This window comes from Podarcis tiliguerta (genome assembly GCF_965153285.1).
Source record: "Podarcis tiliguerta genome assembly, chromosome: 4".
Lineage (NCBI taxonomy): Eukaryota > Metazoa > Chordata > Lepidosauria > Squamata > Lacertidae > Podarcis > Podarcis tiliguerta.
In genome coordinates this window covers 58,818,700-58,831,710 of record NC_139537.1, presented here as the reverse complement: position 1 = coordinate 58,831,710, position 13,011 = coordinate 58,818,700, and the positions used below count along the sequence as shown (strand labels likewise).

General features: G+C 38.6%; 1 protein-coding gene across 25 annotated transcripts in view; it reads right to left on the bottom strand.

Annotated features, from left to right (window-relative positions):
* Positions 1–13,011, bottom strand: part of DMD (dystrophin) — a 984,302-nt gene that overhangs the window by 114,801 nt on the left and 856,490 nt on the right. For all 25 annotated transcript variants that reach the window (XM_083438913.1, XM_083438919.1, XM_083438923.1 and 22 more), the window contains one exon: positions 5,376–5,436. In XM_083438913.1, coding sequence (XP_083295039.1) covers positions 5,376–5,436 — 61 coding nt within the window. The remainder of the gene's footprint in view (positions 1–5,375; positions 5,437–13,011) is intronic.

The window sequence follows — 13,011 nt, the reverse complement described above, 5'->3', positions numbered from 1 at the left end:
GCGTGCAACGCTGGTGTCAACAGTGGGATTTGTGTTTCCTGGAGGAGGGGCTGTGAGCGAGGTGTTGAAATGGTGGGAAGAACAGCAACACTCCTTGAGCAGCTTAAGAGAGGGAAGCAGCAAAAAAGTGGGTGCCAGTGCCAGCAGTTGAATCAAATGGAGCAGAGTGGCTGAGATGCCTCCATGGAGAGGAGAGCGTGACGCCATGAGAGATGAGGGCCATACCACCGATAAGCTACAGGAAATTGGAAGTGACCCAGCAGCCCAGCTGCAAGGCACAGAGATGGAAGGGGTGGCCAAAGAAATCCAGAGTACGGCTGGAGCTGCCTCTGATTTCTCCACTCTCTGGGAGCCTGAACAGGAAGAAGAAGGTGCTGCAGAGAAGGGTGAGCCAAGGAGTTGGTCTGATGCCTTCTGTGGAAGAGGGGGAACAGGATTTTCACAAATCTAGGTCTTGGTTATAATACATGGCTCTGAATATGTATATTTTAAAAAACTGAAAATGCCTTCTGCTTTTAGGGATACTTGAATAGTTGCAGGCATGTGCACATGTGGTACTAAACAGTAAATGTACAGAAAATAAGTTGTCAGGCCACAGCCCTATCCAGAAGCATGGCACTCACATCTGGAAACGCTTACTCTTAATCCCTGAAGTGTGAAGCCTCTATAATTATTTAGTGGTGAAGGAAATGTACTCTCCACTGGTTCAGGGACACTATCAACTATTCTATGTACAGATGCACAAATTAAGGCTTGGCTAAAATAAAAGAGTGTCAGAAGCCTACTCTGCTTATATGCTTCTTTCCACAGGACTTTGAACTGATGCAAGCCTATGTAGTGTATTAGCCTTAGGGGGAAATGGGATTATTTGTAAATTATGCACTAAAGATAATATGTGATCTACGACGTATAAGCTGTTGAAGGTGACAAAAAGACTAGATTGGGGAGCTGCAAGGAAAGCAAAGCAAAGGAAGATCTGATAGGAAAAAAATAATAGTTGGCATTTTCTTCTGTGCAGTACGTATAGCTAAACACCTATGATATATTGTTTAGTTTCTCTTGATACTATGTCCTGTAGTTCATTATTTACCATATTTACCAGGCAGGCATTTCCTGGGTGTCCAAGCAGACATTGTAATCAAATGCAACTTTTATAATGTAAAGCAAGCATTTTTTTTTTTTTTTTTAAAATCATTAGGAAAAGAAGCAGTGGGAAGAAGCTTGATTTATTTGGCCAATCCATATGGGAATAGCTTCATAAAATTTGAACACAGTCCTTGCAGATTGCAACAGCTGAAAAAGATGATAATCCTGCAATTGTCATAAGAATTTTGTAGGCAATATACTACCACATGGCAAGAGCGGAAGAAACCATTTTAAGAGGTTGTATGATGTTGGCATTTATATTTTTCGGAGGCAGCAAGTGATATAACAGCACTCAGTAAAAGTGCTCTTGTTCAGAGATCCTATCAGCCTGGGGTAGGACCCTTGATGTTCTTTTCAGGCTTTTTGCCATGTGGTGCATTTTATGGAAGGGTGAAGAAAATAAGGATGTCTTTCTTCTTTTCAACCTATACATTTGCTTGCTAAGCTATATAACAACAAAGGGTTTAGGTTTGGGGCTGGCTTCCACTTCTGAATCTGAGCATATTATTGCAATATATTGAGGGATGGAGTAGGCTTAGAAAAGTAGGAACGGGGGGAAATGTCATAGCCAATGGAGGGGCCCTGCAGTCATGTCTCTCCCTGCACAAAAACCTGATGGAATGGCTACTAAAAGATGGTTGTTTCCTAACATGAAATGATGTATCCCCATCTCTCTCACTTCCACAGCATTACAGAACAGCTGCTGATAGAGGACAGTTAAGGAAGAGGCCTGTTGAACCTGGCTTCTCAGAAGAAATTATGGAGGGATCCTATAATCCAGGCATAGGCAAACTATGGCCCTCCAGATGTTTGGGACTATAATTCCCATCATCCCTGACCACTGGTCCTGTTAGCTAGGGATGATGGGAATTGTAGTCCCAAACATCTGGAGGGCCGGAGTTTTCCTATGCCTGCTATAGTCCCATTCCTCCTCTCCTGGAAACGATCTGTCCAGACAATAAAATGGTTCTCCTTATACCTTATTTAGCTCTATGTCTCTCTACTTCCCTTGCCAGTTACCTGATTCCACCACCCCCCAAACCTGGTTGTTGGTTATTTCCCACTAAATCTATCAATATTGTGTGCCACTGAATTTAAATGCCCCTTTAGAGCATTTTTCCTAAGTACTTTTTGTACTTTGGGAAACCTTAGGTTGGCCTTCAGACTTGATCTGCACCTCCTGGACTAATAAGCAGATGGGAACTTTGTTGTTATTCTCTGAATGTTACAATTCAGTTCTTGGCTTAGATAGGTATTGAAATGCATTTAAACCTGTTATATTTAAAGATATATGTTTAGAAGATATTTAATTAGATATCTAATGCAATTATAATTTCTGAGTGGATTAATTTTTTTAATTCACAGCTTAAAGCATAAACAGGGAAGAACAGATTGATGATTTAACACATGTGCCAGTGACATGGATCAAACAAATAAACTGACAAATAGACTGATTGGTCCATACCAGGGGTCTGCAACCTTTAAGACAAAAAGAGCCACTTGGACCCGTTTCCGAAGGAAAAAAAACTGGGAGCCACAAAACTCATCATTATAAAAATAACTTTTTTGTCACTTTTTTATTTCTTTGTTTGACCCCTCAGAATTATTCCTCCTCGTAGAAATAAACGTTAAATTAACAAGTTACCTTTTTGTGTGTGTGTGTTCTTCACTCCCCTTCAAAACAGTGACCAGCGTACATGCCCCCTTTCAATGCAGTGACCAGCGTACATGCCCCTTACAATGTAGCGGGCAGGCGGGCGGGCGGGAAGGTGATGTCGGGACGGTGCGTGACTAACGCACGCACCGCCCCCATGTGACGTCACAGCCAGTACAGCGCCCGCCACAGTGGGGAGTGTCGGGGCCCACAATGTGCCTCCTCCCCTTGTTAGAATCCGCCCCGGAGCCGCAGCAAAGGTGTAAAAGAGCCACATGCGGCTCCGGAGCCACTGGTTGCAGACCCCTGGTCCATACCTAACTTGTTTGATAACCACAGAGATGGCAGAAATATGAATTCACACTATGGTAAGAAAAGAAGTAATACATTTCAGATCCAAACAGGAAATGTCATATGCTTACTAACAAGGTTGGGAAATGATGAAAGTGAATGGTTAAGCCTACACCTCTATTTGTTTTCTGCCTCACCTTATTGAAGCTGGCAGCAATAATAGTCCCTAAGATACATGATAACTGAAGCACTCTCTGTTTAAGATATTTTTTTGGAGAGTCTAGTAAGAACTCCTAAACACCATCCTAAGCAGATAATGCTTCACAAATGGTGTGGTATTTGTTAAAAGGAACATGACAAGTAGGCATCACTATGGCATACAACAGCTGATCTGCTCCTATGGCAAAGCTGCCATTAAATTGCACTCAAGGCTGAGTGGCCCACAAGGTAGGGATGTTTGGTAGTAAAGGCATGGTACAACCATCAGGGGGTGTGGAGGCACCAGTGGTAAATCTACTTCTCCCCACGAGGGAGTGGATGGAGAGTAAAGTTGTGCCAGGTGGTTAGCTTGCTTGACTGCCTAGGAGCAGGGTTTGCAACAGAAAGAGTTATAATCAATCCCTTGGCTGGACTTAATAGACACGCCACATTCCTTTAATAAAGTTGTGGCCTCTTTAATCCCAGCTAGTGTTGTGTCTCTATTTTCTTCCTCCTGCAAATTGCAATAGTTTAACCACAATGCAGAAACTTTAATGACTGTTGGATGCTGTTAATTCATCAACTAGACAAATATGATGCTGTAACTGTCAAAACCAAGTGGCTTGATGTTGCCTAGCATTGAGACACCAAAGAGGATGTTGTTTATGCTTTTGAAGCAACTATTTTCTGATTTATGAACTCATAAAATGATCTGTCACTGAAAATGTAGAACTGATGAGTTGGGTAAAAAAAATCCAAAATTCCAAGCATCAAGAAGAAAATGAGAAAAGCACACATGAACAATCAAATATGCAAGAAAGACATCTCTCAACATATGCTCTTATATTCAGTTTCAACAATTTATGTTGCTTTGGAGCAGAAAATCATGTCCAAATTCAGAAAACGTTCAGATATAATGTATGCTTTCTGAACAGGCAAGAAATGTACGGTACCTCCTTTGATAATTTAAAGACCAATAGCAAAGAAATAATTTCTATTATGAAATCAGACATAGAGCAGGAGCAATATAAAGGCTGGACAACAGCTTAAGATGTAAATTTCCCGTATTTTCAAACAATAGAGTTATGCAAGATGTGTGGGCACAACAAAAGATTAATGTAAAATGCTGCTGCACATGATAAAAATGATTTTCACTGAAAAATCTACAAATTAAAAAATACTTAATTGTACACATTTAACACGGCAATATATTGAATTCTAATATTAAGATGAGATAAATTATGAAAAGTAGGGTGACTGCATTATTAAGCTCTTTCTACCCATGTTGGCAACAAAGTATAAACTACAGAGAAGTCCTTTTTGTGAGATCCCAAATGCAATAAACAGGTAGATTAAAAAGTGATTTTTCTACAGAAATCAAAAAGCTTGTAAAAGTGATCGTTGAATAGACTATAAAAATTAAATGTGTGTCACAGGAAATTGTCCTATTTGTTCCAAACAACTTCTCTGGTACTCTTTTCATTGGAGTTGTCCAACCAGTGAGAGCGCTACATAATGCATATCACATTGAAGCCAACACTCTTATTCATAGTCTATTCAACTATCACTTGAAATGTTTAATTTTGAACAGAAAAAGAGGCTGCTTTGCATGCTCTGACCTCTAACTGAAAGTACTACCAGTTAGCTATGCCAACGTGTAAATAATTTTTGAAAGGGCTGGAATCTGCCTCTTTGGGGGCGAGGGTATTCTGATTCCACTCAACCCCCCCCCCCTTGCAAAATTCAGTCTAGGTTAGATTTCAGGAGCAGTATCTTTTAATACTGATTTTCTTTCTTATTATCAATACACATTATCATTCTTCTTGAATTCTGAACTTTTTTTTAACTGCACTTCAAATGTATATTGGTGATTATACTGTCTTTTAACCCCAAGGAATCCTCAGAATTCTTTATGTTATCTGTAAATATTTTTCTATGCTATCGATGGAAGTGGAGGCTCTACTTGAAACATCCAGTATGAACCAGTAGGCTCCAAAAAGAGTAGAATTCTCACAGTTGTTTCAAGGCAAGCTAAGATAATTAGTTGACAGCCCCAAGCATTTAATCATAATAGTTTGATACTTACTTGATGTAGTAGGGCACTTTGTTTGGCGATATTGCCCTCTCCCAGGGGCCCTGGACAGAAGCTGTTAACAAAAAACAAAACAAAAACGAAACATAAAATCAAATAAAAGAGACATGGAGGTCAAGTTCAATGCAAACAGGAAAGACAACATTAATCTCTGGAATTACAATTTTACACTTGGCCACACTGATATGGGTCTGTTTGCTCAGTTGCCCATGAAGGCAGGAAGGATTAACCTGCTGTTCAGAAATTTCTACTCTAATCTGAGTGAAATTGAACTCATTCAGCTGCAAAGATAAATGCAAAAACCTCTTCAACTACTAAACTTAAAGAAAAGATAAGAAACTGAAGAAGCATGCTGCCTGTCTTGTGGGACAGAAATTTTAGGGCTTCGGCAGCCCTTGCTTCCTGCTGCCTTGTCTTCTACATTTTCCTCTTAGTTGATTAACTGTCATCAAACAAAGTAATACCTTGGTTTTCTTGTGAGAATTGAAAGACTTACCAGCTCATGTTCCTTTTTTGCTTCTATTGTCAAATGTATATAGTTTATTAATAAGATATAATGAAGATGCTGGTGTGAGCACATAAAAATCCAAATGTGCACAGAAGCTGTGAAATAGTGTTGTGGTCCCTACAAATTCCAGCACTTTAAGCACCACATCACATTCAAAGTCTAATGAAATTCACCTGTAGTTACCTTTTAAACAAAATACAGCTGAATACTATGAGTAAATTTCAAGTGATTTCTTTTTAAAGCCAAAAAACACACAAAATTCCCTCCACTTAGAACATGTGAAACTTGGGGGGTATTTTCATCCATTTTATTTTTTTGTTTTAACATCTTGCTGTGATGCTATACTTCCATGTTGCAGATTGAAATAATGACCAGGCTCAAATCCAATTAAGATTTCATTGAGAGTGCATAACTATGCAATTATTTATTGTAGCAAGAATAAAAATAAAATAAAAATACATTGTCCTTCACATTTGTTTGGTTCTATTTCATAGTGATGATTTCTGGAACAGTCCTATTAATTACTGCCCCAGTAGAAAATGTTCCACTGCTAAAGAAATCATGCCTCTGAACACCAGTTGCTGGGAAACACAAGGAAAAGTGGTTCTGCACTCAGGTCCTGCTTATGGGTTTCCCATAGGCATCTAGTTGGCCACTGGCCTGATCCAGCAAGGCTCAGGAGATTTGTGACTTTGTACTATTTTCATGTCACAACTTAGCATATCATTCAGGCAGAGGAGTGGAACTGTCGTTATAAATTTTAAAAACACATTGGCAAACAAGAAACAACTAGCAGACAAAATGGCTCAATACACGTGTAAGATATATTATGTATGTATTTTCCTATAGCAGTGTTTTATGTCTGATGCAACAGTATCTTGGAATATTTGAATTAGCTGAGAAACTTTATTCTTCATACACTGAATAGGTCATTTAACCTATAGGTTGCCATGTTCCTCAAGAGCAGAAAAGTGGTCATCCCTAGTGCATCCATATATCATGTACATAAATATATATGCTAGGTAATTATAGCATTTCTTGAAGTGGCATTATCTCCCCTATTTGTGAATTAATCTAGTCAAAACTTACTATCACATAATCTTATGTAGCAAGCATTTTTGTTTTTTTGTTTTTAATGAAGGCAAGCAGTCATCTTCACTGGAACTAAATGCCTTGGAAATAACAAACAATTCTGTGACGTTCTGCATAACTGGATTTAATGTCCCATCAACAGATTGTGCTGAGGCTGCCCATCGTGCAGCTTTTGCTCTGCTGGGTGATGCCAGCCTTGCATAAATTTGAGTTAACAAAAATATGTGGTACCTATTTCAACTCTGCTCTAAGAATCATGATCTCATTTCTGGCACAAGCCCAAACACTGCAAACAGCTGCTGCTTATCTCTGGATACCAGTAGAGGCTTACCATCCATTACAAAGCTAGTCTAGGTAATAGACATGTATCTTTAATTCCTAGTAAGACCATTTTTAGTAGTCAATCAAAGGAGACTGTATGGAAAATGGTTTTTAATATGGCCAGAGAGCTCCCCCCTGTGTATTACTTGCTCAAGATAGATACAATTTCCTATTTGCAGAAGAATATCCGAAAGTGCCTTTCTGTTATGGTACTGCGCAATGTAAAATAATGTATTATCAGGCACACCAGAAACTATCTGAAATGTTGATTAGGAAAGAGGAATGTATTTCAAACTTCTGTGGCTCATTAAAATAGTTGCATCTTACTCTTTTCAACTTAAAAAAGGAATACCAAAGTGTTTCATGATTATTACAACATGCAAGTATTGCTTTTTAAAAACAAAACAAAGCATAACAATATATTTCACCCTAAGACGTCAACTATGTGCTAATTTATATATCAATATTTTAAAATAATTTATATTGTTTTAAAATTAATTGTATATTACTGAAATTAGATGTAGTGCTATGTATGGCATTCCTGTGCCTTAGGATTGTTCCATTCATGGTGAATACAAAGAAATGCAAACGGCTCCCTTGATGTGACTAGGTTAGTTCTGACAAGTGATGGAACTGCATATGAAAATTGGACCCTTGCCAGGCATCCGCCAAATGACAGGATCAGGACGGTAGCACTTTACACTGAATCCTTACACTCTACACATTGCTCACAAATGCACGTTTTAAGTGAATGTGTGTGTTGTAAGCACAGGGAGGTGTGGTAAATTTATCAAATGAAAACTGCAGTTAATTCATGAACAATGTAATGAGAGTTAACAAGAGCTGTGAGTTAACAAGAAGTTCTCCCCATCTCCATTTCAACATGGTTCTCCCAGTCTCCATTCTATCCACCCAATAGCACTGCAAGGCAGCTTAGGCTGAAAGACTGGGACTGGCCCAAGATTATTCAGTGAGCTTCATACGTATATGATACTTGAATACTGCAGTGCACGAGTGGATTCTATTTGTCCACTGTTGTTCTCGGCCATTTCTGCAGAAGTATAGCACTTTCCCTGTATGCTTTTCATTTTGATATTTGATTAAAAAAAATTGGTAAATAGGGAAGCAGCTTCAGGAACTAAGATTATTTCTAGAGCGGCATTCAGCTAAATGTTATGCAGAGTAGACCTAGTGAAAGTAATGGAACCAATTTAGTCATACTCATTCATTTAAATTAGTTTGCATAAAATTTATCCATAGAATCATCAACTTGTAAAGTTGGAATGGGTCCCAAGAGTCCAACCCCCTGCAATGCAAGAATCTGAGCTAAGGCATCCACGACAGACAGACATCCAACCTCTGCTTAAAAACTTCCAATGAAAGAGAGAGTATCGTAAATAGTAGAAATGAAATTTATTACCAAATGACATGATAGCACAAGATTCTGTCCTTCTTCTACCTGGATGTCAAGTTACACACAATGCTGGTCCCGTTATTGGATGCAGAGTAATGAGAGAACTCCTTCAACTACCTAAATAATGGTATATCCTATCTGACTCCTAATGCCAGTAAAAATGGTTTACTTAAGCCTCATCTTAGTCAATTTTTAAAAAAGAAATAAAATATTTGTAGAAGTGTTGAGAATAAAATGATATTGCTGCTCTGTAATTTCCTCATAACTGGCAAAATTATATAACACAATAACAGAGTAAGCTGCAAAACAGTTTACATTCTTTTGCATTTTAGCATAATGCACATGATAGATTAAAACAAGCTAAAGTTGCAATTCTGTTTGAATTTTAGGGTTTTGTTTGTTTGGAATAGTCCTACAGATGGAGTAATTGTTTCCCTATTTACCCATTGACTCCTAACTGTGGGACACTATTTTCAGCACATCTGTTTGATTAGACAAGAGGGGGGCAGAAATGTCAATTTTGATTCCAAAATCTTAAAATCAATGCAATAGCTGTTTGTGAAGCACTTGCCTGCTTAAGAGTTCTGGAGAACTCGGATGCTTTGCACATTCCTGTGACTTTGGGTAGGTCCTATTAATGGTATTACACATCTGTGGACTTTGGCATTTTTCTTTCTTCTTATGGATCAACAGAGCTACCTTTACTCATTATGTGTCCTGAAGAACTATGACTCTAGCTGTTCAGGGTGGGTGGAATCTACAAATAGAGGGAGATAATCTTCTAACACCTGGAAATTGATTTTGCAATTTAAGGGTTGTGCTCCTGCCATCCACTAGGTAATACTCCATTATTTGGCTTTAATTGACTCTTTTATATTCCAAAACTAACCACTGATAAAGACTGCCATGTTTCTCTTCTCCCCTCTGCCTGCCGAGGAACCTGGTTGTTTAATTTTCATGACTGATCTGGGTTACAAGCCAAATTTTCCGAAACAATGAGGAAAGCAGCCTTTGCTTCTTTATCACAGAATCCTAAGCGTGTACGTAACTTGTTATATGTAGGACCTTGGAGGGGCTTACTCAGCATGCAGCCTCCATATAGGAAGTGAGTCTACAAACTGGTCTCAGAGCCAGAACATCTAGCCCAATTTTTGTATTTGTTTTTCCTTGTCACGCCAACCGTCATTGTGAAGTATCTTGCCTGACAAAGAGTTCTGGAAAATTCAAAAGCTCACTTTGGCTGATCCTTAAAAAAGGTACCATTCAACTGTGAACTTTGGTGTTTGTGCCTAAATATTGTTATTATTGTCATTCTGCTTTCAAATATAATGCAGACTGTCTTGCACATACACAGAGAATAAAATGTTTGTACTTACTTCCTAGACTTCAGAGAGTAGCAAATCTTCTATAAAGGTTTCAAAGTTTGAAGTTGTGCTTTATTACCTCAAGTCAGGCAAATGGAATTTTGTAAGGACTGCAAAAATCTATATGGCTAACGAGAGTTACTTTTTTTTACCAGCAACAGTATACATCTACTGCATAGACAACATCTGTCTCTATAACATTAAAAACAGTTCACTGCCTGCTGCAAAGTCATCCACAGAGCGTAAAATCAATCTAGGCCTGGTTTCCTTGCATGTCACAGTTCTGCAAACAGCAATATTACACACACACCTACTTCATTTGAAGATTGTGGTGTATCAGAAAGACAGCACACTCTGTTTGGTACGTTTTTAAGACGTACTATTTGTCACACATTTCTCCTAATTAACAGAGCAGCTCTATTCCTATTCTGCATCTCTATTAACTTTTGTACTGAACTGATGATGTTCCTAATCTCTTCCTGTGTCTATTACTATTTATGATTCCATGACACTTAGAACTCTAACTTTTGATCCATAGTTTTAGAATGAAACCCGTGCCTTACGGTCTACCAAGACTGCCCAAACCATGATCCTGACAGCAATGTTTTGGTGTCAAAACAAACAGCTATGGCCATGAAATACACGTATCATCTATTTGATGGGCAGCTATTGAAAATAAGGCATCCAACAAAAAATGGCATATCATATAATGTTGCTGTAAGCTGCCCAGAGTGTTTGGGGAAACCCAGACAGATGAGTGGAGTATGAATAATAATAATAATAATAATAATAATAATAATAATAATAATATGCATCTGTGACACTGTTCCAGGGTAATTTCCACTGATTACATGAATAGCCAATGATAAATGTATTCCCGTATATTTAGTACCTTGCTGAAAGTGATTGCTGGACAATTACATATAAAGCATACACATATTTCATTTACAGATTACAAAAGTATTTATAAAATCTATAATGTTCTTCTTAAATACAAACTATAATCAAAATACAATAATTTTGTTACAGGGACAATACAAGTACCTGGCTTTCATTTCTGCAGCAGGGCTGACATGATTATTGATCTAGAGGTGCCAGAAGCACTGAGCCACCACATCCCACTTGTCCAAGATGTAACACTTACTTTGGGACAGGAGAAGGTGAGGGCAGCAGCTGGTGATTCAAGCCCTGATAGAGTGCCTTTTCCTGCTGGCAACTGTAACCAGGACTACAAGTCTGATAATTTCAGGGGTGGGCGAGGGGGACATCATTTGTGATATGTGAACCACCTGTATCCTGCTGAGAATTCTGGGATTTCTGTTTCCAGTTCCTGGTGGGAAAAGATGCACTAATGGAGCCTGAGATTGCACACTACAGCTGTCTTCTCTTGACCTATAAATTTCTGGGCCTTGGGGCAAGAGGAGATGATGGCAGACACTTTGCAAATGTTCACATAGAATACTTGCAAAGCTCTCAGGCCTTTGTAAGGGTTCAGCTGCAATGCTGCTGAAGGCTCAAACCCTTTTGGGGAAAGCAGTGGTATGCATATATTTCAAGTGAGGAAACAGCATGGGAGGAAACTTTGAGAGATCTTATCATGGATCTCCCACATCTCATTTTGTCTGTCTTCAATTCGGTAAAACAGAACATGAGATTATGCCCCACACACTCTTAATGAAGAAGAGCCACAGATCACAACGCCTTGTGAACTGCAATAATAATATGTCTTTCTTTAAATATAAAATAGAGAGCAAATATATGGGGGGTTTTTTGGGGGGGGGGATGAAAATGGACCATGTATTAAGTTCACTACCAACACCTGCTTATGCTTTCATCTAGAAAGTGCTAAAGCCTGTAACTTTCAGAACTCAACACAAATTCTCTTTCTAGCCTTAAGTAAGCAAACAACTGCAGCCCTTAAATAACTGCATGAGCACCACAAAGTAATACTTTTACTCATCAGGTTCATAATTATTCTTTGAAAATATTTAAATTGGGACATTTCAAGCTAAATTAAGCTAAGTGATTACATAGGTATTTTGCAAATGTTGGACTTATCATTGATGCCAAGCACAAGGGAAATGCTGAAATAAGAAGTATTATCTCAAAATGTAACCTTCTGCCAAGGTCTTCTATTGTTGTGGTATACAGAGACAGAGATGGGAAAGGCATCACTCCAATTCTAAGTCTCATTCCAGAATACTTGCTATAGATTGTCTGGGGCTTAAGCAGGTCTAGTTCACCTTTAAAATCTTGCTCTTGTGATCAGGTCCTGCTTGCAAGTTTCTCACAGGTATCTGGTTGGTACAGAATGTTGGACTGACCCAGCAAGCTCTCCTTATGTTCTGAAGTATGCAGAAGTTTATCTCTTACATTTGGATGGCCCTGTTTTCTTTCAGCTACCCAAATTAGTTATTAGCGGAAAAGACTGTGTTGCTCCTGGGCAATGGAACTCTTTGTCATACATTTCCCATTTTCCTTAACTGTGGTATTTAGCAGTAATCCCCAACATGTATATGTTTTATTTGCTGATGGCGTCAAGATACTGATAGCACACTATTATGTTCTGTTCCATTAGCTAACATGCGTGGTATCACTATGACTGGGTACGTGGAATGTTGCTTGCAGAAATAAGGTTTAATTGCACATACAATGTGACTTTAAAATTGGACTTAAATATTCATATTTTATTGCCCTGACTCGCTTCATGACATGTTATGTAAATATAGACAATAAAACTATCACAATATTTGCCACCACTGTGTTGCTAACTATAAATAGAACCTGTGGACTAGGAAGGGCTCATTAACACACTACAGTAGTTCAGCACTGTAAAGCAATGTGATTTTTGAAAGGCCCAATATAAACTCTTATGAAATGTTGGTAGTCTTCCCTCTGGCTGCTTTTCCCCCACTCTACCTAAGCTGGGCT